At 56.3% G+C, this 23,557-nt stretch overlaps 2 protein-coding genes across 3 annotated transcripts in view; both read right to left on the reverse strand.

The window, feature by feature from the left end:
* Positions 1 to 183: 183 nt before the first annotated feature.
* Positions 184 to 5,163, reverse strand: DPM2 (dolichyl-phosphate mannosyltransferase subunit 2, regulatory). The gene is made up of 4 exons (XM_029204026.1): positions 5,113 to 5,163; positions 4,737 to 4,826; positions 3,823 to 3,925; positions 184 to 3,032 (listed from the first exon to the last, which is right to left on the reverse strand). The coding sequence occupies exons 1-4, from the start codon at positions 5,113 to 5,115 to the stop codon at positions 2,974 to 2,976; spliced, it is 255 nt and encodes an 84-aa protein (XP_029059859.1). The 5' UTR covers positions 5,116 to 5,163; the 3' UTR covers positions 184 to 2,973.
* A 2,150-nt stretch (positions 5,164 to 7,313) lies between these two features.
* FAM102A (family with sequence similarity 102 member A) overlaps positions 7,314 to 23,557 on the reverse strand; it is a 36,361-nt gene continuing 20,117 nt past the window's right edge. The window contains exons 2-11 of one of the 2 annotated variants that reach the window (XM_029201796.1): positions 19,627 to 19,747; positions 19,404 to 19,433; positions 16,776 to 16,892; positions 14,984 to 15,030; positions 14,676 to 14,827; positions 12,478 to 12,582; positions 12,194 to 12,389; positions 11,608 to 11,729; positions 11,443 to 11,512; positions 7,314 to 10,103 (exon numbers count right to left, since the gene is read on the reverse strand). In XM_029201796.1, the coding sequence (XP_029057629.1) occupies positions 10,058 to 10,103; positions 11,443 to 11,512; positions 11,608 to 11,729; positions 12,194 to 12,389; positions 12,478 to 12,582; positions 14,676 to 14,827; positions 14,984 to 15,030; positions 16,776 to 16,892; positions 19,404 to 19,433; positions 19,627 to 19,747 (1,006 nt within the window). In that variant the 3' untranslated portion in view covers positions 7,314 to 10,057. Of the gene's footprint in view, positions 10,104 to 11,442; positions 11,730 to 12,193; positions 12,390 to 12,477; positions 12,583 to 14,675; positions 14,828 to 14,983; positions 15,031 to 16,775; positions 16,893 to 19,403; positions 19,434 to 19,626; positions 19,748 to 23,557 lie in introns of both variants that reach the window. The other variant, XM_029201795.1, reaches the window with a different exon arrangement.

The raw sequence follows: 23,557 nt of genomic DNA on the forward strand, positions 1-23,557 counted from the left end.
CCATCTGCCCACTCTCCAGCCCCATCTCAAATCACTGTCCCTGCACCCAGCACACGGTCACAGGGGCTCCCGGCTGGCCCTTGGCCACCGAACTCTCACACCTCCGGGCTTTTGCAGGTGCTGTTCCCTCTGCCTGAAATCCTCCCCCACCTCCACCCTCCACTTGATTTGCTTTATTCCTCATCACCTTGCCCGACTCTAAGTGTCCCCTCCCTTCGGTCATGATCACATCGCTTTATTTTTCTTCATCACACTTAACACTGTCAGAGACTGTCTTGTTCATTTATTTGTTTATTATATCTCCCCTCCCCCACCCAGAGTGGGAGTGCCAGGAGGGCAGGAACCATGCCAGGCTCCTTCCCTGGCTCAGTACCTTGCACAAACCAGTGTTTGCGAAGTACATGCTGAACCAATGTGAGTAGGATGTGCAGAGAACCTCAGTGAGTCCCAGGAAATGAAAGGCCAGTGTGACTGGAGTGAGGAGAGCTCAAGCAAGCATGCAGGCTCTTGTCGGCCGGCCATGGGAGGGAGAGGGACAGGAACCCAGAGAAGCATTGTAAGTGTGTGAGAAAGATTCTCAGAAAAAGAAAAAAAAAAAAGCTCAGGGACTTCCCTGGCAGTCCAGTGGTTAAGAGTCTGCACTTCCACTGCAGGGGGTGCGTGTTCGATCCCTGGTTGGGGAAACAAGATCCTGCGTGCAGCGCGGTGCGGCTAAAAATTAAAAAAAGAAAAGATGCTCAGATGTTTTCAAAAGGCCACTGGTTGTAGTGCAGTCAGATTGGAGCGGGCCATTGTGGGCAGGGGAGAGCAGTGAGGATGCCTTTGGTGATTTAAGGCAGGGGACAGTGGCTTTGTATCTGGAAGGTGACAGGGTAAGGGGAGAATTGACAGGATTTGGGGTCATGGGGATGGGGGGGTGGAAGAGGAAAGCCAAGGTCAGTGATGTCTGCCAGGCTTCTGGCTGTGGGTCAGGGATACAGGATGATGACGCTAAGGCAGGGCACGACGGGAGAGCCAGATTTGTGCGGGGGGAGACTGGGTAAGTCTGAGAATTCAGATCACGACAGGATGGATTTGAGGTGTCACTACAACAGCCGATGGGGATCTCAGGTGGGCAGCTGGTGCACGTGCAATACTTTGGGGCTCAGAAGAAAGCTGGGCTAGAGGTGAGCCTGGGTAAGGATGAGGTCACCCAGAAGAGTGTGGGGTGAAACAGCCTGTGATGAGTCCCGAGGAACCCACCCTCTCGGGGCAGAGAAGCATGAGTGCCAGAGAGAGCATAAAGTAGGAGAACAGGTCATCCAGCGTCTGAGGGTGTCCCGGGGGTAGGTCACCGGCCAAATGTAGCAGAGGGGTCAAGGAAATGTGCTTTGGATTTAAAGACTGCACATCACGGGTGGTGAGTGCAGTCCACCTGGAATGCTGCCAAGCACAGCAGGGGTGAGGAAATGCAGGAAGCAGGTGTGGATACCCTTTTGGGAAGTTTGGCTGTGGAGTGGAAAGCGCGGGAGAGACCCGGAGGGAATTACTGGGTTGATGGAGGGTCCCTTAAACGGAGCCCGTAACATGTTCATTTAACACTGGGGGACCTTGTTGAAAGGCAGAGGCTGTTCCCTTGAGAGGGATCATCAGACAGGAGGCTCCTGCTATAGCAGTGGGAGAGGACAGGACCCAGAGTCCAGGTGGGCAGCTCTGCCTGGACTGGAAGATGGAGAGAGAGACAGGTAAGGACAGGGCAAGTGTGCCTGCAGTTGGTCTCTCTTCTCTGATGAGGGGGGACACCTTTGCTAACCGGAGGAAGAATGAATGTCCAAGGTGTGAGGGGTGGAGGCTCACACTGTGAATGGGAGAGCTGGCTGCCCAGTGGGGCATGGTGGCATGCCAGGGACTAAGGCTGGGGCCTGTGCCGGTTAACCTGAACACAGTGGAACCAGCCCTGCTCTGGCTCATAACAGCCCTCTGCTCAGAGCCACGCTAAGTTGGGCTGCTGGGTACAAGAGACAGATGACAGGCTTGGCTTTTCGGGGACTAGCCTGAGGGTCCGTAAAATACCGGTGCCAGCTGGCTAGGCTGGCACGGGGGAGACCTGGTAGAGGCTGATGTGGCGTCTGGCAGATTGCCGTGCCTCCACAGACTCCCCAGCCATCAGCTGCGCCAGGCCAGACCCGTATCGGTCCCGGTCCCGGTCCCTGCTTTATCCTGTGTCCAGCACACAGATGATCCAGGAGGCATCTGAGGCACCAACTGCACAAACCAGGGTCTCCTGACCCGAGACCAACGCAGAGGCCAGCGCCCAGCCCCTCTCCAGCTCCTGAGCGGCCCAGCCCCCTGGTCAGGGATGGCACTGAGACAAACACACCACCACCGTTTATTGTTCAGCTCTCCCCAACAGGCCAGCACTGAGGCTGGGGGGCTGGGCCTCCGTGAGAAGTGGTCAATCCAGGGGCCCCCCGTGTGGCCACCCTAATGGGCTCTGGGGCCTGTCAGGCCTCCCCCTAGGCTTTCCAGGTCCAGAAATCCTTGTGGGGTCTGGGGTATGTCAGACCCGGGAAAGCTGCCTTTGTGGAGGAGCAGGACATGGGGGGAGAGGTCTCGTGACACCCCAGAACCTGCCAAGTCCAGCAACAGCATGTGACATGAGGGAAACTGAGGCAAGAGTGTAGAAGCCAGAGGAAAAAGCGACAGGGAGTCTGAAAAGTGAGGTGGGGAGGACCGGCGTTTTCCAGGCCCTGAACCTGAAGAGGGTGAGAGCGAGACTTCCAGGGACTCCTCCCTCCTGGCTTCTGGAAGGGTGAGCAGGGGCTCTGGTCAGTCAGGGGTGAGTCCTGAGCAGCTCCATCCCACAAGGGTGTCTGCAGGGTAGCCAGGCTTGAGGGGCCCTCAGTGCCTGGATGGGTCCTCTGGGCCCCCACCCTTGGTCTGCCCTGGAGAAGAAGCAGAGAAGGCGCCGGCAGCCTCATCCGTGCTGGGCCTTCACTGAGCCTTTTTGGTCACCTTCTGATTCTTCAGCATCACGTAGGTGATGAACACGCCTGGAATACACAGACCAGAAAGGTCAGGAAAGAAAGCGCAGGGTTGCTGGGAGGCCAGAGCAGGACACAGCATGGGAGAGTGACCCACACAGGGGGCCAAGCACCTACCCAACCACACTCCAGGCCACCTGGTCATCTCCCCAGTTGTTCATCAAGCCACACATCCACCCATTCATTCAAAAAACGTCAGCCGGGTGCCTACTACAGGCAATTTGCTGAGTTTAGCGCTTCCAATTCTACAGGGAATAAGATCCACTCAACTATTCATCTACTCACCCAGTCAACCACCTACCCACCTACCTACACACTGACCCACTCAGCATCCATCATCCACGCATCCCATCATCCAGACATCTGATTGTTGATGCATCCAAACCACTTTCTTGAGCACCAACTCAGTGCCACAGCTTGTGCCGGGGGCTGAGTAAACAGCAATGATAAAGCAACAGTCCTTGCCCCTTAAGGACTAGACCCTGGGAGACAGACAGGTGCAGGGATCTTGAACCGGGGTGACCAGGGGGTGAGAGGTGATGGAGGTGTGAGCAGAGTGATGGCGGTGGTGGAGGGAGCAGGAAAAAGGGAGACATCCCACTAGAGTCCAGTGAGCCTGGGGCATCGGGAAGACTGACTTAAAGCCCTGAAGGATGAACAGGGAAACCCCAGGGGATGAGTTGGGGGCAAGGAGCCTCACGGAGACATACAGCCAGTGACAAAGTGTAGCAGCATGTTCAGGGCTGGGAGAGGGTCATGGGGTCCCTCAGACACGCTGCCCAGGGTTGGGGGAACTTACCCACAAACAGGAGCAGCAGAAGGCCGGCAGCCAGTGGGATGGCAACGGCATAGGCTTGGGGCAGGAAATACTTGTGGATGACATGCTGACTGTCGATGAATGGCTGGCATCGAGGGCAAAGTTCTGGTGAGCATTCCCCGCCCTGCTCAGCTCCCCAAGCCCAAACATCCCACCTCCTCCGTCTCTGGGGCTGACCCCACCAAAGCACTGAGACTGCATTTGCTTTTCTTTAAGATGATGGCATTTGGGGTGCCTTGATTTGTTCCCTTCCTTCATTTATCTAATAGTTGTGTACTGGGCACTTGCCTGGTGCCTGCCCTAAGCTGGGGCTGGGGACCTGGCAGGGAACAGAAGACAAAGGACTTGCCCTAAGGCCCCCGCAGCTTAGCAGGGGCAAAGGGTACATGAGGAATCCTCGAATGATTCCCAACCTGGGCTCCAAAGTCTTCTTTACCAACATTTTTCTCCAAAGGATACCAAGTTCTGCAAGATTTTGCCTTCCAAACACTACACTTTTAAAGCAGTAACCAAGACATTTCCCCACAGGGAAAAGAAAAATCCTAAAAACTCTCACAAAATCCACTGGCACCTGTCATGCCCAGGGTCCCGCAGGATAACGAGAAGAACTAGAACTCCCATCAAAGGCAGAGCAAATCAAGGACAGGACTTTACAGTGTAGTGGTTAAGTTTTCCACCTTGAGCCTGAGGCTTCCCCCTGCGCTTTCGCTTCCTCGTGTATAAAATGGGGGACACCGCTAACATCTTCCTCATAGTGCTGTTCTGGAGCTTTCGTGAGGTGTGCAGGTAAAGCACCCAGCACGGCACCTGTCACACTGCAGCTGCTTAAATGATGTTAGGAGTTGGCCTCAAGATCCAGGGATGGGAGGTGAGGGAGGACGGGGCAGCGCACATACCAAGAGAATCACCCAGACGGTGTAATAGGTGAAGATGATCAGGCTAACGGCGACGAGGCCGAGTCCCACCACCTGGTCTGTTCCCGTGGCCTGCAGAAAAGGGAGAACTCAACTGAGGCAGTGATGCTCCATTTAGGTGCACTAAAGAAGGGGGGCGTTGCAGCCTGGTTACGCCCATTCACTCAGCTGACGTATCTGACGTGGAGGACTAGGTCAATTTTAGGCCGGGAGAGAGCGCCGGGCCAAGGCCTATCACCCGTACGACGGACCGGCGGGAGAGCGATGCCGGATCCGAGTACTCAAGTCCCAGCTCCTGAGCAGACCCAGGACCCCACCCCCAGACGCCCCCGTTCCCCGCACTCGTGCCCAAGCTCACCATTTCCCCAGCGAGGCGGGCACTGGAGCAGCAAGCCTCATCCGGTTCCGGATCCGGGCCCTTCTGGCCTTGGGCCGCGGGGCACGCCGGGAGTCGTAGTCCTTAGGCCGGTCCAGGACCACGTCGCCCGAGACAGGCAGGCACCGCCTTCCCTTTGCATATCGGGAAATGTAGTTTCTCAAGGGCATTGTGGGCCGCGTTCCCGAATCTCTAGGGAATGGGACAGAGGGGGGCGGGGGGGAACCCAGTCTAGGTGGCATTTGTGGTCTCAGTCCTGTCGAACTCGCCCGAGAACAAAAGCCCGTCTCTCGATGTCCCAGAGTCCCATAGCCAGAGCGGGATGGGGGTGGGTGGCCGGAAGTCCCATATTTCCGATGGGGAAAATGAGGCTCAGAGAGGGGCGCGCTCTTGCAGGAGACCACAGTCTGAGTCAGTGGTGTAGCCGACTTCAGAACCCGAGGGCACTACTTCCTGGTCCCGAGGCCCTAACTTGTCTGTTGAGGGTAGGGTGCAGAAAAAGTTCACCGACCGGCCTGGGGTGGGAGGAGGGGCTGGCTGGGGCCCCCAGGGATGGGGAGGATTTCTACTGGCTGTGAGAGGGCACCCCCTTACCATGCCAGGCTTCCCTGGCGACCCTTCGGGTGTCCTCTCTTCACTGCATGAATGAGGCTAGGGTGACCCTCCCTTCCTTCACCATCTGCCTCTCGGGCCCTGGGTGTCCCGCAGCCCAGACAGGTCTTTGGACTGGGCCGGTGTGTAGGCCCCTCCCTAGGCTTGGAGGCCAGATCATCTTCAGTGTCTCCTCCAGCTCCGAGGTCCGGAACACTGTCTCCTCACAGCTCATGGGGCTGGCTGCTTCTCCCGCATCAGGTCTCACTGGGATGCCACACATGCCAGGGAAGTGACCTTCACAGCTGGGCAGGGTTCCTTCCTCCGCTCCATAGCCCCAAGTGTGGCTCCAGGATGACACTTATCACTGCGTTTTAATTAGCTGATTTACTTGTTGATCTGGCCCACGTGACTGTGAGCTCCCTGAGATTAGCATCTGTGGTCACTGCTGTATCCCCAGTGCCCAGAGTGAGGCTTGGCACAAGTAAGAGCTTTGAATCAGTCAACCAGCTTTGAAATTTTGGTGACTTCTGGAATGCTACAGAGGACAGCATGTGGAGACTCCAGGCCTCCTGAGGGGTTGTGTGGAGGCTCTCCGTGTGTTATCTTCACTTGGGGTGCGGGGGCACACAGAGATCGGGTCTGAACCGGGCATGACGTGCTCCTGCTGGCAGCATCTGTCTCCTTGGGTCGTCCAAGCCCATCACAAAGCTGAGAGGGACTTTTTTCCCCCTACCACTTTGTATACTGATTTTTCACTAAGCATTACTGTGTTCCAAAGGAGCAACCTTTTTTTAGCCTACAGCCCAATCCCTTCCCTCTCTATCTCAGGAGAATTTGAGCTCAGCCAGGAGCCACCTTTTCCCTCCCCAGGTGTGCACAGAACAGAGGAAGGGACTGAGAATCAGCCTCCAGGGTTTACAAAGGCCATGAGTGGGCATCAGCACTAAGAAAGGGTGGGGACAATGCGGTGCTGTGGCAGGGACAAGGCCTCGTAGTCTGGTCCCTTCTGGCTTGTCCAAAGCCCTGAGGATTCCTGCCACCTCTGAGCTCATTAAAGGCCCAGGGTGACTTGCCTTTCCCAGAGCCTGGCTAAGTCAGCTCTTCTGAGTCAGGGGCAGAGAGTGAGGGGTGGTCCCGGCCTGGAGACGGTGCTGGCCTGTGGCTTTAGAGAGGCTGGGGAAACGCTCGGCACCTCCCAGTGTCTAGCTCCCTAGGAAGGCCTGTATACCCACTTTCTCATTTGATTCACAACCCCATTTGCAGCTGAGAAAACTGAGGCACAGTTGTTTGTCCTCAGGCATGCCTGTTAGAGGCTACCTGACTGTAGGGAGGTAGAACTTGGGCTCTGAGGTCAGAGCTGCCACCTCGTAGGTGTGAGACTGGCAAGAAACTGCCCTTCTGGGCATCCGTTTCCTCCCCAGGAACCTGGAGTAATAACTGGTGGTAATTCTGATAACTACAGTCAGGACTTTGAGAACCTGGCCACCGACATCTCCCCCACCCCCAGCATGTCACCTTATACATCCTGCTTCCTTCTGATGCCATCTGTGATCCCAACTTCAACTCAGTAAAACAAACAAAAGCCAACATGCCATAACAAACAAAAACTGCAACATTTAATTTTTTTCCCCCCAAACCAAGACACTGACACTAGGCTGATTTCCCTTTACAATGTTATTTTCTACAATAGAAGCTGGGACAGAGATACAAACACAGGCCACTGAATCAGGGGGTGGTGGTATAACATTCTGTTAGAAAGGAGGGGTGTTAAAAAAAAAAAAAAGACCTCCCCTCCCCCCATCTCCCTGCTCACCTCCCTAAAGAGAGGAAGCCGTGGACATTCTCCGTCCTGGCAGGTCATGCCATGTGGTCAGTTTGTGGGGTGACCAGAAAAAAAAAAACAAAAAAAAAAAACTAAAAATATTGTAGACCTTTATTTCTTTTCTTTAAATCTCCTAGTAAAAATGTTAAACTGTCTTTCAAGAAGATTCCAAACTGGCATTGCATAGACCAATTCCTTTCCAAAAATATCTCTAATATACTCTTTCTATCTCTCTATATATAGGATTTTAAGTCCAGAGCTGTGGGCACCTAATGGGAATTCACTGAGCTTGAGGGGACCATAGGGCCGAAGAATGAGCTCCCACGTGGGGATGAGGCCAGGGGCTCCAGGCCTCCGGCTCCAGCCAGCATTAATTTGGTTGTGGCCGAATTCTGTTAGTCCAATTACCCTGGCCCAGGGCCTAGCGTGGGAGGGTGTGGCAGGCTCTGTCTCCTTCTGGGGTGACTGTCAAGTTCAGACCTCGCCTAGGGTGGGGCTGGGGTTCCTGGTTTGGGGAATTCTCCCCAACAGCACCAAAGCCAGCTATTTTATGTCTAAAGCCCCAGAACTTTGAATCAGACCCCAAATACACCCTGAATGCATCTCCTCACTGGGCTGAGGTCATGAAGATACAGAAGGGAAGGACAGCATTCCCCCATCTTCTGGGGGTCACTTCAACTGGAGACAGTGCGGCCAGCTCCCTTTTAAAGTGCCAGGTGTCTGTGGGGCAGGAAGGGACCCGCAGAGCTGACCAGAGCCTTCTCCAGCCAGAGCAAATGCTCCGTCCTGCCTCAGCAGGCACCTTCAAACATTCATTTTCTAAAAGTTAGGTAATTAAAAACAACAACAACAAAAATCCTAGAAATGCTCTGGTCCCAACGCCAGGAGGTTCCAACACCAAGACTCCAATTCTTGCCAGTGGGGCAGAAGGGCAAGGACCCCTCCCAGCCTGGGGAGGAGACACCCCCATCTGCCCCCACCCAGATCCCCAGCCCTGCTGGGACCCAGCCAGCGGGTAGGGAGAGAACAGAACCACCTCCCCTCACCTGGGGGAGGAGAAGATACCAAACTGTGAACTCTAAAAACGAAAAGAAAAAGAAAGGAAGGAAGGAAAGAAGGAAAAAAGAGGAAAAAAAGAGGCAAGAAAAGGAAAAAGGTATAGGGCTAAGTAAACACCAGCCTGCTGGGTTTATACAAAATGAGTGAAATTTAAGAGCGGCAGGGGGTCTGTCCAGGGACTGGCTGGCAGTCAGAACCCACCTTCAAGCAAGTAACGAGGACTAGGACGGGAAAGTGCTGAGAGCAGAGGATTTAGGGAGGGGGGGCGGGGCCAGACTGCCCCCCCCACTGGGAAAACCCCATTAATGGACCCCACCTCGCCCTTGCCCAGAGAGGGGATGCTTTCAGAGGATGGCTGAGGCTTTTCTGACCAGGAAGCCAGCTCCAGGCCAGTCCAGTCACAGCCCACCTGCCTCTCCAGCACTGGCCCCGGCCTGGGCCAGCTGACCCTGAGGGAGAGAAAGGGCGCTTTGCCTGCCAAGCCCAGCCCAGCCAGGCCACTGACCTCCAAGGGCTTGGGAGGCACCTGCCCTGGCTTTCTACTGGAAGCCAGCTGCTCAGGATCCAGTCCCGGGCAGAGGGGAACCACCGTCCACGCTCAGACCTTTCTCAGCATGGGGCTCGGGCCTGAGCTGGAGTTAACTGGAGTGGGGAGGGGCAGTGCCACGTTCCAGCCGGGCTGCTAGGGCTGGGCTGCTGACTGCACAGCAGGCAGCACCCAGGAATCCTTGGAAAGGGCTCAGAGCACAGGCAGGTGAGGGCCAGGGCGCTGTGCTGGAGACAAGCGTGTGCAAAGTGCAGGCTGCCAGGGCAGCAGGAGAACATTCGTTGCAGGGGGAGGTGGGGTCTCAATCTGGAGTGTGGGTGGGGTTTGAGGTCTTGGTTCCCAGGAGGAGGCCGCCAGCAGGTCCCCCGGGACACAGGGAAGGGACAGCTGAAGCACTGAGCAGTCAGAGGGCCATGGTGGCAGGATTCCAGGGGTGGACTGGCCCCCCAAGGGCAAGGGAACAATGGAGCAAGGCCCTGCCAGGGCCACTGGCTGGGCCAGTGCTCCTGGAGTGAGCAGGGACACAGAACAAGAGGCCCCTCAGCCACAAGCATCCTTGCATGTGCAGGAGCTGCTGCATGTCCTCGCCGAGGGGCCAGGTGGGTGTCCAGAGGGGCAGTCCCTGCCGCGTTTGTCTGGCCCACCTGCTTCACGGGCCCATGTGTCCAGCCCTCTAGTGGTTCAGAGGAGAATATTCACAGTGGTGCCCGGGGCCCTGGCGGACCATGAGCGTCCCAGCAATGATGGGAGGTCAATGGAATGATGCTTTGGGGCTGGAGTGCATGGAGCAGGCACAGATGAAATGCGGCACAGATGGTGATCCGAAGGGGAAGGTCCCTTGTGGAATGACTTGGGTCTGGACGCCTGTGAAGGGAGGGTCCTTCTCCAGCCTGGACGCCTGCTCCTCAATGGCTTTCAATCACGACTGGCTCATAGACCCCAGAGGAGACCCTGCGGGGAGAGACAGGTCAGCTTGTCATCTGATGGTCCTTTGCGCCAGGTCCTTTGGGCCAGGCCCTTGGGAATGTTTCACAAGCAGGCCCCATTTTGCAGAGAAAGAAACTGAGGCTCAGAGAAGTTGAATCACTTGCCCAGGGCAACACAGATGTTAAGTATCGGAGTCTGTAGGAGTGCAGAGCTGGCAGAGACCATGCCCCAAGCCCTCCTGAGCACCGGCAGCTCTCACGCTGGGGTGTGCTGCGCCCATCCTCACGACAACTCTGGCAGGGAGGGCCTGCAGCTAGCCCCACTTGACAGGTGAAGAAACTGAAGCTCAGAGGGATTACGAGGCTTGCTAAAAGCGCAGTAGAAGGTTGGGGAGCTTATCGGCTCTTCTCCCCACTGAGGGAGGCCAGGGCCACCCCTGGGATTGTGGACATTCAGGGCTCAGCATACAGCTCTGCAATGACCTTGCTGCCAAATAGATCGGTTCTTCCCGTCCTGCATCTCAGTTTCCTCATCCTCAGAGGGGGCTAGAGAGGGATGTCACAAAGCCCACCCCACCCGGGGCAGCTGAGGCGACCATGGAAAGATGGCAGTTGCAATATCAAGCCTCAGCCAGTAGGGGTCAGCAGAGCAGCACCAGAGGTCTGGAGACCCTGCATGGCCCAGCAAAGACCCCTTGGAGATGGGGCCCACAGGAACCAGGGGAAAAGGCTTCAGCACAGCCCCGCAGGTGGGAATCTCTACCACTCATTCATTCATTCATTCAGTGAGCCAGGCACACAGCAAGCATGCTGTAAGTGAATGATCATGAGAGGGCACTCTAAAACTGTATAGTTCAAGTCCAAGTTTGATCCTACCACCTCCTTGTCTCTGAACACCATGCAGCAGAAATCTGTGTTGCTCACTGCCGTATCCCCAGCACCTAGGGATAGCTCAGTACCTGGTGTGTAGCTGGTGTGCAATAAATATTTGTTCAGTAAATAAACGAGTCATCATTTTTTTAGGAGTTCCCAGATCCAGGAGGAAGGGAAAGAAAAGTAGAATCCAGAATAAAGATGTATTAATCCCCTGCCGTGTGCCAAGCCTTGTGCTAGGCACTTACCAAGCTTCCTCAGAACCCCCAAAACCAAACCCAGGGCCTTTGTCCCAGGTTTCCAGGTAAGGTGGTGTGGTCCACATCATTTGACAGATGGGGAAACTGAGGCTCAGAGAGAAGTGACTGGTTCAAGGTCACACTGACAAGAGCTGCCATTCAAAGCTAGGTCAGTGGGCTGCAGAGGCCATATCCTCTCACCACTATGCCCCAGAGCCACACTCGTGACCCACCCAGAACCTTCAGCCCTACCTGTTGGCCAGCTGGATGCCACTCAGGGTGGTGGAGCCATCGCGGCTCACGAACAGCCGGAGGTTGCTGTCTGTGGGGACACAGGGAAGGATGGGGGCTGAGCGGAGCGGCGCCGCCAGGGAGCCCCTGGGCATCGTCCCTGGCCCGCCGGCGCGGGCAGCTCACCCTCAGTATTGCTGCCGTCCGTGAAGTCCTGGCTCTGCATGATCTTCTCCACGATGTCATCAGCGTCAATCCGCGTGTCATCCACCCAGGTCGGGTGGCTCTCCACGGAGTCCTTCTTCCTCCTGGGGCGGGGCGGGGCAGAGTCACAACAGTCAGGGCAGCAACAGGCACGACGACGACAGGGCCGAGCCCCCGCAGCACTCAGGATGCTCCAAGTTCCCGTGAGAGCTGCTCCAGACTGTGTTCATTTAACCTTCACATCAAACCCTACGTGCGGACGCTGCTACGACCTGGTTTTACACAGGAGGCCACGGAGGCCTTGAGAGGTTAAGTACCAGCCTCTGAGAGGCTGCAGAGCAAGGGAGCAGGCGGGGACAGAGGGGACAGTAAACCGCACGCAGCAACCGCTCACTGAGCATGCGTGCCAGGCCGGGGCGCCGCGCCTGTGAGCATCAGCTGGTTGAATAGCCACGCCCACACCACTGCGGCAGGGGCCCCCTTGTCCCCCTGTTACAGGTAGAGGAGCAGAGGCTCAGGGAGCCACCGGCGGGGTCTGCTCTCCAGGAGCACGTATGGTGAGACTTACCGAAACGAGCGGTCCGACAGATGTGGGGGCCGGGGTGGCCGCGGCGGCTTCTCGGGGGGCCGATGCTCACGCTCGCTGCCCTCGGGACCCTCCACAGCTATGCTGAGGCCGCCCGAGGCGCTGCTGCTGGTGGACGTGTTCCGGCGGTGCGTCAGGTCCGAGAGGCTGGAGGAGCACGAGTGCTCGGTGCTGTAGCCTGGGGGGCAGTCGGGGACGCTGATTACTGGGAGCCGGGGGCCGGGGAAGGTGGAAGGCCAAGGGCAAGGGGCCGGGCGGGCACTCACCAGAGATCTTGGACTGCTGGCTGGCGTAGCTGGAGTTGCGGGAGTGGCCGGAGTGGAACACCTCCTCGGGGCTGGAGAGGTTCTGGTCCGGCTCCTCTGGCACCCCTGGAAGCCGGGTAGGGGCAGGGGTTACCAGTGTGCCCCCCCTCGCCCTTGCTCCTCCTCTCACTGAGTGTGTGGGGGGGGTGGGGGGTGGGGGGGTGGAGAGCACATTATGTATTTCCATTTAAGAGACTGAAAAGCTGAGGTCCAGGGAAGCAGCAACCTGCCCCGAGCTGCAGGTCACCACTCGAACCCCGGGTCATTCGTTCATTCCACAAATATCTGTTGGGGACATCCTCCACGCTGGGCGCTCTACCGGGTGCTGGGAACAGGAGACGTGGTGTCACAGGCACCAGTGGTGGGAAAGAAGTATGTTGAACAAAAATGACCCACGATTAACCACAACTGGCTAATGACGCAGAGTAGGGAGCGTATGGCGGGGGGGCGGTCTGACCCAGTCTGGAATCAGGGAAGGCTTCTCTGAGGAGGTGGCCTTAATGCGAAACCTTCAGGATGCGTGGAAGGGAGCAAGCCAGAAGGAAGCAGCATCAGGGGAAGGGCCTTCTAGACAGAGGGAACGGCATAAGCAAAGGCCCTGAGGCTTGAATGGGCTTGGGTCAGTGTAGCTGGAGTGGAGTGAATAAGGGGGTGCGGAAGGCGGGGAACACACTTTCAGGCAGTGACAGCAGGAGATTCCAGGGAACCAGGTGGGGTCTGCCCAGCGCTCCATGAGTAGCCCCACCCCACCCACACAGGAAGCAAGGACTCATCCATCCTCTCTTCGGAGATGAGCACACCCAGGCCATAGGATGGACCCCAGGCCTGCCTGTGTCCCCACCCAAAGCCACATGGCTTTTCAAGTCAGCAGGTTCTCCACATCTGAGGAGTTGCAGAAGAGGGAGAGCGAGAGGCAGAAAACCAGCTATAGAGGCTTGTGGGGGCTCAAATCCCACCCCCCGTGGGAGAGGCACCTCTGTTACTTTGCACAAAAGGCCCCATATTTGCTGGAGTGGCCTGGTCCCCAGATCTCTCCTCTGGGGACCCCCACCCTGAAGCTGGAGAGAGCAATGGAGCTGGGGAGCCCCCATTCCTGCATGCAGCCCCCAGCTCTGGGCCACACTAGGCTGGGTGTGCAGGAAAAACGGGAGTGGAGGGAAGCTGGCCCTTGGGGTCAGAGGGTCCCTCACTGCTCCCATCCCCTGGGGGCAGAATCACCCAGCAAACAGGGCCTGAGGCCCTGTGCCCTAATTGCTCTTGCGGCACAAATCAGGGCCGCCGCGTGCCGCCTTGCTTACTGATCAGCTAAGAGGTAGTCCTCCTCCCAGCCCTGACCTCACCCCCAGGGAAGGGGTGCAGAGGTCAAGGCTCATGCTCAGAGGGGCCTGCTTCACCCTGCACAGCACCCAGGGTTGGGGGGTGGTGCAGGCTGGAGCCTTCTCTCCTGGTATCACCTCCCCCTCTTAATTGCCACACTGATTCCTCTGGGGATTCAAGCTCATTTGCATTTTTCATAATATTAGTAATAATGATAATTTAACAAAACACGTGCTGGGAAATAGAGGACACACTATGAGCCAGGCAAGGCGCGCACGTACGTTTGCTCAGTTCATCCCCAGAGCAACCCAAGATGTGATTGCTACTGCTGATCCCATTTTGCAGAGGAGGACGCTGAGGCCTGGAGAGGCAGAACGGCCAGTCAAGGTCATGCAGCCAGTCACAGAGCAGGAGCTCATAGGACATCCCTCTGCCAGGAACACTGCACACCACACCCCAGATTCAGCTCAAATGACACCCCTTCAGGGAGCTTTCCCCGGTCATCCCCAGGCGGACACCTTCTGTGTCTCTCTGACACCTCTCGTCACAGCTGTAGGTGGACATGCATTTGACATATTTATTGTCTCATTGACACCCGTCTCTCCTGCTAGGCCAGGGACCCGGTTAGTCTCGGTCCAGGGTGCTGCTGTGGTCCTGGGGCCACACACAGAGCCCAGATCACAGGAGGGGCTCAGATGCCTGCCTAATGGAAGCGTGGGTGGGTACACGCCATCCCACTAGCCTTCCCTTCTCAGCAAGCATCCCCCTTGGGACCTAGGGATATGGGGAGGTAAAAGCCTTCGGCCATGGGAGGGGTAGGGAGGGCATGTGAGGAACAGTACCTGAGCTGAGGATGGTGGGCCGGGCCTTGGGTGGCCGGGACCCTGTCAGGGAGTTGCCACTGCCACCGCTGCTGGTCCCGCCACCCTTACACGTCAGCTGCAGGGAGGAATCCTGGCCTGGGATGGAGATGGACTTGGCAGTGGACGGCGGCCTTGGGAAGACAGATGGGTGTGACCGGAGTGCCCCACTTTGGGGTCGGAGAAGACAGGGGAACCCAAGAGCCTGGAGGAGGGGACAGTCCCTTGTCCCCCCTCCCCGTGTCCAGGACAGAGCCCCCACCCCTCCGGCACCCTGTACCAGCACTCACGTCTTGAAGCAGGGGTCTCCAGAGAGCAGGAACATTCCAATGGTGACCTGTGCAAAAGCCGGAGGAATCAGCCACGCCCCATCCACCCCCTGACCCAGGCGCCCGGCCTCCCTGTGGCCTCCCTGCTCTGGCTTCAGATGCACTTGGACTCTGATCCTATCTCTGTCCCTTGCTGGCCCTGGCAAAGCCACCAAACTTCAGTGAAGCGCAGTTTCCTCATGCAGAGGACAAAACTGATCCTAACGCCTACCTCGTGGAATAGTGGAGAGGATGCTGGGCACCTGGCACGGGGTGAGTGAGGAGGGAATGTCAGCTACTGTCATTGCAAAACCACAAACAGACTGTGAGGCCCTCAAGGGAGGAGCCGCAGACACTCTCTATCCTCTGCGCCCCTCGCAGCCCTCAGAGCAGGTGAGCAGGTGGGAGGGAAGCTCTCGATGCCTACGCAGTGGGGAGGGGTTCACAGATTCCAACACAGAGGGCAGGGGCTTGTGAAAGTTTGTTGAATAAAGTAAAGCAAGAAGCCATTAGAAATGTAACATCCACTCGGGCAAAGATTTTGGCAATGGTCTAAGCAGGGCAAGGTTTGGGTCCCCAAATCTGGGCTGGGGCGGAGCGACAGGCAGAGGGGTGATGGGGTGGGAAAGAGGTGCTCAGATCACAGGGACACCTCTGACAAAAATGTTGACCGCTGGGGTGAGGCTTTGTTTTTAATGGATTGTTTCACTTGGCCATGATAGCAACCTACAAAGTACGTGATGGCCCCAAGCTGTAGACGAGGGAACTGAGACTCAGACTCAGGGGAAGGGACTGCTCAAGGCCCTGCAGGCAGGATGTGGGGGAGATGGCCCTGAACTGGAGGCCACCTGCCCCTGGGGCCTTGATCTGGCCTGAGGATGCACTGGGCCACTGGGGCAAGGCTGAAAGGGCTTGGCTCTCACAACAACTAGCCTGGACCTTTTCAGGTGCCTCTGGTTTCTTCGGCAAAAGGCCCAGGACGCCCCAGAGCCCTTGCCTGCCACCTCTTGCCCGGCTCTGCCAGGCATAACACGCTCCCGCTGGGCCAGCTCGCAGAGGTGTGGTTACAACAAGACTGTTTTCTCAGCCAGGTGGAAGGGTGTGGGGACGAGGAAGAGAGGCATGCTGGCAGTGGATGCCCAGATATCTCTGTCCCAAGAGGCCAAAGAGGCAGCTGCCTGGGGGGAGGGTGATGCCCCGGCTGGAAGCCTTCCCGTGGCTGGGCCCTCTGAGCAGCTGCCCGGCTCTGCCAGGTCCGGGGATGGCAGTCCATCTGCTCACTGATGCTCTGGGAGCTCAGGCTGCCTCATGACGTGTGGGCAGTGGTTAGGAGCTGGACTGCAGGCTCAAGTACCAGCTCTGCTTGTGACCCAGGCGGATGATCGAACCTCTGCGCCTCAGCCCCCTGCGGTGCAAAACTGGGGCCAATGATAGATACCACACCCCACGGGGCTGTTGTCAGAAACCACGAGATAACGGGTGGTAAGCACTCAGCCATGCTGAGCTCACCGAAAGTGCTCACCAAAGCGTTAAAGAGACTATTGGGTCCACCCCTGACCCTGATTATGGATGGGGAAACTGAGGCCAGTGCCTGAGTCAGGCCTTCGATGGTGCTTTCCTGACCCCAGGGCCCACGTCTTTCCCAATGTCTCTCACTGCCTGTCTGGGGTGAGAACCTGTATTCTTAACAACCGTTCAGGGGACTCTGACAAGGAGCACGTTTGCCCCTGCCCCTTGGTGGGAGTGGGTGGATGGGGCAGCAAAGCCCTGGTACCTTGAGGATGGAGTTGTCCTGTCGGGTGTTCTTTGTGTCGTATCCCTCCAGCAGGCAGCAGCGCACTGTGGAGCCCGAGCCTGCAAACTCCGCCAGGTTCAAGTCGGCAAAGCCCAGCTGTGGGGACAGAGGAGAGGGTGGGAGGCTGAGGGGAGTGCGGGCGCATGGCTGGCAGCCCAAGGGTTAGCTTGGCAAGGTGGGATGGGGAGGGGAGGCAGAGCCCTCGGGCCCGCCCCACGGCCCAGAATGACTGTTGCATAACCGGCACCCAAGGACAGAGGCCCGGGCTGGCGGCTCCAATGTGGCAAAGCCAGGAGCTCACATCCCTGAGCTGCACAAAGCACCCTTTGTGCCGTGTCCCAGCGTGCACCAGGGCAGCGCCCGAGATGAAAGGACATTGTTGTCTGTGACACAGACGCATTGTTCCCTGGGAAACAAGGCCGTGCTGTGGGAGCCACCAGGCCAGTGGACAGGAGGGGAGGGAAGGCCCGTGGGAACTTGGCGTTGGGCTGCAAGCGTGGAGGGCACTGCAGGGTGAGCAGGAGACCCTGGCGGGAGCTGGAGTGAGGGGCTGGTGGGAACTCCCAGCTGCTCCTGCGATGCAGAAGGGAGCAAGGGATGCGGAGGGAAGCGAGAAAGTGTGAGAACATGGTGTATGAGCTGAGAAGGCCTCCTGGGTGGAAGCCAAGTCTGCCAGACCTGGAGGTTGAGGTTGGGGGGATGCTGGGCTTGGCGACCTGGAAGACGAACCAAGCCAATCAGGGACATTTATTGAGCACCTGCTGCATGCAAGTCTCTACTGCAGAGCTTAGGGCACATGCTTCAGACAAGGAAACTAAGGTTCAGAGCGGGGAAGTGACTTGCTCAGGGGCTCACACACCTTAACCGGCAGAGCCAGAACTGACATTAGGCCTGATCAGCGTCAAGTCTCACCACCTCTCTGGGCCTCAGCTTCCTCCTCTGATTAAGGGGAGCTGAGCCTGTGGTGGAGGTTTGATTAAAGAACGGAAGGGAAGGGCCTGGCAGGTCTGACATGTGACATAGCAGGTTTGTGGGGGGAGGGGGAAGGAGGTGGGAGTTCCGGCTGTTTGCCGGCAGTTTCTTTCCTGGCTGTCCTTCACCCACATGCAGCAACAGGAGGAGAAATCTCCACTCCGAGAGCATCTTCCACAGCCTGGTTCTAGCCACCCTGCCCTCTGCTTCTGGAGAGGGCATCAGCGCCCCGGCCAAGGCAGAGTACAAGGCCTGCTCCACTGAGCTTCCTGGGCTCTGGTTGGTGGGAAGGAACACGCCCTGCACAGCACCTCCCTCTGGCTCTCCACGCAGAGTGAGGTGAGGCAGAGGCATGTCCCCTCTGGACTGACTGAGCCCATCCCCTGCTGCTGGGCGCCTCCCCAGGCCGCAGAGGGTGGGCGAGAGTCCCCACGAGAAGGGGGCCTTAGGGCAGAGCAGGCTGATTCAAAGCCAGAGGTAACCCTTCCAGAGCCATCTTCCCCCACCTTCCCCAGTGGAAAAGGTTTTAATGCGTAGGCCTGAACTGTCTGTGGGCACAGGGAAAGCCCGGCAACCACACAGATGTGCAACAGCGGGGCCTGGCCGAGCCCTCTTCACCCAGCCAAACGATGGGCCCCGCCGCTGTTAGACAGCAAAAGGAAATTTGTGATGCCACAAAAACATGCCCATGATGTATTGGTAAGTAAAAAACCAAGTTGCAGAATCTGTTTAGAACAAGTCCCTCTTGTGAATTTAAATATCATATCACCTGCGTGTGCACAAGTACACACACAGGGTGTGCCTTGTATGATCCTCTAAACCATATGCACACGTTTTATTCACTGCTCTGGACGTATATTTCATGCATTTTTTTTTTTTTTCTTAAAAGGTCTGGAGGGCTTCCCTGGTGGCGCAGTGGTTGAGAGTCCGCCTGCCGATGCAGGGGACACGGGTTCGTGCTCCGGTCCGGGAAGATCCCACATGCCGCAGAGCGGCTGGGCCTGTGAGCCATGGCTGCTGAGCCTGGGTGTCTGGAGCCTATGCTCCGCCATGGGAGAGGCCACAACAGTGACAGGCCCGCGTACCACACAAAAAAAAAAAGGTCTGGAAAGACCCTAACAAATCAAAATGGTGGAGTCTGAGGAGGAGGCCTAGAGAGAAATAGGGTGGAAACCACCCTTTCACTCTGAAAACCTCTGTCCCATTTGTGCTGCAACAAGCATCCACTGCCTTTATGTTAAGTGCAAAGACTATCAATAAAGGTATTTCAAAAAAATTGGGACTTCCCTGGTGGTGTAGAGGTTAAGAATCCGCCTGCCAATGCAGGGGACACGGGTTCGAGCCCCGGTCCGGGAAGATCCCACATGCCGAGGAGCAACTAAGCCCGTGCGCCACAACTACTGAGCCTGCACTCTAGAGCCCGTGAGCCACAACTCTTCGCAGCAACGAAGACCCAACACAGCCAAAAATAAATTAAAAAGATATTTCAAAAAAATAATACATCTCATGGAGGGCAGGGCGTCTTCTGTTTGGGGCAAGAGAGGCGGGTGGAGGTTCGTCTAGGAGCTTCTCTCATGCTTGTCCCATCCACCCATCCCGTCCCAGCCCGCCGCCCCTTCACATGGCCCCGCTTACCTTGGAGTAAGCCTTCCCACCTTTCAGCTCCTGCATGGGAAACAGACAAAGGCAGCAGGATGACTAGGGGATCCCAGGGACCTCATGGGTCTCCCCAGTCCACCCCACCCCCCAATCTGACTCCCAGGGAAGGGGGACAAGAAAAGGGGTTGACTGACTCACTCAGGGCATGGGCCTAAAGCCAGCAGCCCAGTGGCCCTACCAGCGCCCCCTGGCCTCTCACCTTGCGCACCGATACACGGAAGATGCAGGGGTCCAGCAGGCCGGTGGCCGGGTTGGCACTCATCTTACACACGAAGGTGAACCTCTTCCGCCACCGCACACAGTTCTCTTGCACCTCCTCCCTGCGGATCAGAGGGACAGTGAGTGCAAGGGTGCAGGGTCCACTTTTAGGGACGTGAGGGCCCTGCTGCCTTTGGGACGGGGAGGGAAACTCTCACTTTTCACTTTGTATCACAAAGTGACTGTATTTTCATAACAAGAATCTGCTTGTGTACGTGTTATAAAAAAAACGACAAAAACATAAAAATAAAAAATGAAAAAACACAAGGCGAGGGTGAGATCAGGCTGGGGGCAGCTGTCTGTTTCCAGCACTGCCTGTCCCACCCCCAACCTTGCTCTGGGGTCTCGGGTAGCTCCTTTGGCTGCCATTACCTCCCTCCAGCTGGACTGCCACTGGCCATCTCAAGTGAGCCTCACAACGGTGCTCCCAGGATGGACTCCCAGCCCTTTTTACACATGAAGAAACTGAGGCTAGATAAACTGCCCAGTCCTGCCCAGCCAGGAAACAGCTGGCCCTCAGCCCAGTGCCGCCTGGCTCCAGAGCCCCCTTCTTCACCAGCAATAATAACAATGATAATAATAACAACAACAACAACAGCTAATGCTCATACGGTACTTCTGTGCGCCAGGCACCACCCAAAGCACTTCACAAAACCAGCTGCCACAGGAGCCTTCTCCAAGTGCTGGCGATCCAAGGTCACGCTAACCCTCCCAGCAACCGCCTGGGGCAGCTACTACCTGTAGTCCAAGCCCACGTTCAAAGAAACTGGGAGCTCTAGGGCTAAGATCCCGGCCCGAGGCCCACCACTGGCAGAGCAGAACAGGGACTTGAACCCAGGCAGCCTGGCTCTGGTGCCACGTGCTCAACCCTCCCCGCTGGGTCAGGGCAGGGTCGAGGAGGGGGTGCTGGCTTTCCAGCCCCTGAGCGCCTCCTGGACCTGAGGAACACGACCAAGCCCACCAATTCAGCACCCGCCCCCCACTGGGGAGGCGCCCTGTGCCCTGGGGGTGAGTGGGAGCCAGTGGGAGCAGTCCACCGAGCCTCTCCAGCTGCCTCAGGGGCCAGTGGGCCCCGGGGGTGGCAGCGGCACATGGTGGAAATGAGCCCCCCTGCCACGGCAGGACGCGCTCAGGAAGGGAGGGGCAGGCGTACGAGACATGATCTCCAGCCTCATCCCACCTAACAGGAACGGCGAGTGGACAGCTGAGGAAGTGACCGCTCCACACCCTGGAGACCGGAGGGGCTCGGGTTAATGGCCAGACGGGGGCTGGTGGGCGGAGGGTCAGCACAGGTTGAGCATCTCCTGAACACGGGCTGGCCTGTTTCTCACGGCAACCCTGGAAGGAGACTCTGTGCCACCCCTTCTACAGCTGAGGGCACTGAGGCTCCCGGAGACCATCCAAGGTCACACCCCCAGTGATGGACAAAGCAGGATCTGAACTCAGGACGGTCCAACTGCAGAGTCAGAGCGCTCAGCCATCACCATGGTTCACGGGTCAGGGGCTCGGGAAAGCCTGGCAGACAGAACCCCCTGGGGTTGTGGAGCCAGCAGCGCCCTGATCTGCACCCGAGGCGTCTACCCATGTCTCTGAGTCCCAAGTATGTGCCAGGTGCTGGATGCTGTGGTGGACTTGATTCACAGACTGACATCTGACAGTCACCCCACTGATGACTCAGTGTCACCGGGACAGGGTGGGGGAAGGGGTGAGTCAGGGAAGGTGACTGGCTGCAGGGAGGTGGCATTCAGGCTCAGACCCGAATGAAGAGGGGGGAGTAGCAAGCGGGGGAGACGGTTCCTGGCAGAGGGAATCGCATGAGTGAGGAACAAACATACTCTTGGTTTCTCGGCCGATGAAAGCGCCCGAGCCAAGCCTCTATGAGGAGCTCCCTCCTAGCCCCACAAGTCTTTGAGGATGGGACCAAGGCTTCCCCACATCCTGCCAGGGCTGTGACAAGAAGCAACAGGACTCCGTCAGGCAGACCTGGGCTCGCAGCCTCACACTCACTGTGCAACTTGGGCTGGGGCCAATCACCAAAATGCTCTGACCCTGTTAGGAAGGTGAGCTCCAGCAACCCCCACAGACTGGGGACAAACAGAAAAGGTCAGGGCTACAGATGAGGGGGAGGAAGGGAGAGCTCCCAACCTGCCAGTGGACATGGGCAGGGACCCTCAGGAAGCAGGTGCCAAAGGAGGAGTGGGAACCCTGGGCTGGAGCATCATCTGACCCAGCCTCATTCATTCATTCAAATAATTGAGCACCAGTCGTGTGCCAGTCCTTGTTCTATGCACTGGGGCCACAGCAATGACTAGCTTACATTTTGCTGGGAGTGGGAAGGAAGAACGAAAACTACCTCTTTTGGCAGATGACTTAATCTTGTATGTAGAAAATCCTAAGGAATCCAGTAAAAAAACTATTAGAATACATGAGTTCAGCCAGGTTGCAATATACAAAAATCAGTTATTTCTATATACAGTACTAGTGAACATCCACAATGAAATGAAGAAAACAATTTCATTTACAATAGTATCAAAAAGAATAAATTTAACAAAAGAAGTACAAAACGTATACTCTGGAAAACTACAAACTACATTGCTGAAAGAAATTCAAGAAGATCTAAATAAATGGAAAGACATCCCACAATCGTGGACTGAAATATTTAATATTGTTAAGATGATAATACTCCCGGGCTTCCCCGGTGGCGCAGTGGTTAAGAATCCGCCTGCCAATGCAGGGGACACGGGTTCGAGCCCCGGTCCGGGAAGATCCCACATGCCGCGGAGCAACTAAGCCTGTGCGTCCCAGCTACCGAGCCTGCGCGCCACAACTACCGAGCCCGCGTGCTACAACTACTGAAGCCTGCGCGCCTAGAGCCCGTGCTCCGCAACAAGAGAAGCCACCGCAATGAGAAGCCCATGCACAGCAACGAAGAACAGCCCCTGCTTGCTGCAACTAGAGAAAGCCTGCATGCAGCAACGAAGATCCAACACAGCCACAAAAAAAAAAAAAAAGATGATAATACACCCAAATTGATCTAAAAATTCAATATGATTCCTATCAAAATCTCGGCTGGCTTCTCTGCAGAAAATTGACAAGTTGATCCTAAATCTTAGAAGTTCAAAGGACCAGAATAATCTAAACAATCTAGAGAAAGTAGAACATAAGAAGGGATTCACATGTCTTGAATGCAGAACTTCTACAAAGCTACAATAATCAAGAAAGAGTGGTTCTGGCATAAGGATAGACACATAGATCAATAGAATAGAATTGAGAGTCCAGAAGTAAACCTTCACATTTATGGTCAGTTAATTTTCAACAAGGGTGCCAATGGGGGAAAGAACAGCCTTTTTAACAAACGTTGCTGGGACAACTAGATATTCACGTGCAAAAGAATAAAGCAGGACTCATTTCTCATACCGTATACAATAAGTAATTCATAAGTTTAAGAGCTGAAACTATTAAATTCTTAGAAGAAAACACAGGGGTAACTCTTCATGATCTGGTATTAGGCAACAGTTTCTTAGATATGACACCAAAAGTACAAGCAACAAAAGAAAAATATAGATATTTTGAACTTCATAAAAATTAAAAAATTTTTGTCATTCAAAGAACACCATCAAAATAGTGAAGACGGGCTTCCCTGGTGGCGCAGTGGTTGAGAGTCCACCTGCCGATGCAGGCGACACGGGTTTGCGCCCCGGTCTGGGAAGATCCCACATGCCGCAGAGCGGCTGGGCCCGTGAGCCATGGCCGCTGAGCCTGCGCGTCTGGAGCCTGTGCTCCGCAACGGGAGAGGCCACAACAGTGAGAGGCCCGCGTACCGCAAAATAAATAAATAAATAAATAAATAAATAAATAAATAAATAAATAAA

Source organism: Monodon monoceros, unplaced genomic scaffold, assembly GCF_005190385.1.
Source record: "Monodon monoceros isolate NGI ecotype Baffin Bay Population unplaced genomic scaffold, NGI_Narwhal_1 Super_Scaffold_5, whole genome shotgun sequence".
NCBI lineage: Eukaryota > Metazoa > Chordata > Mammalia > Artiodactyla > Monodontidae > Monodon > Monodon monoceros.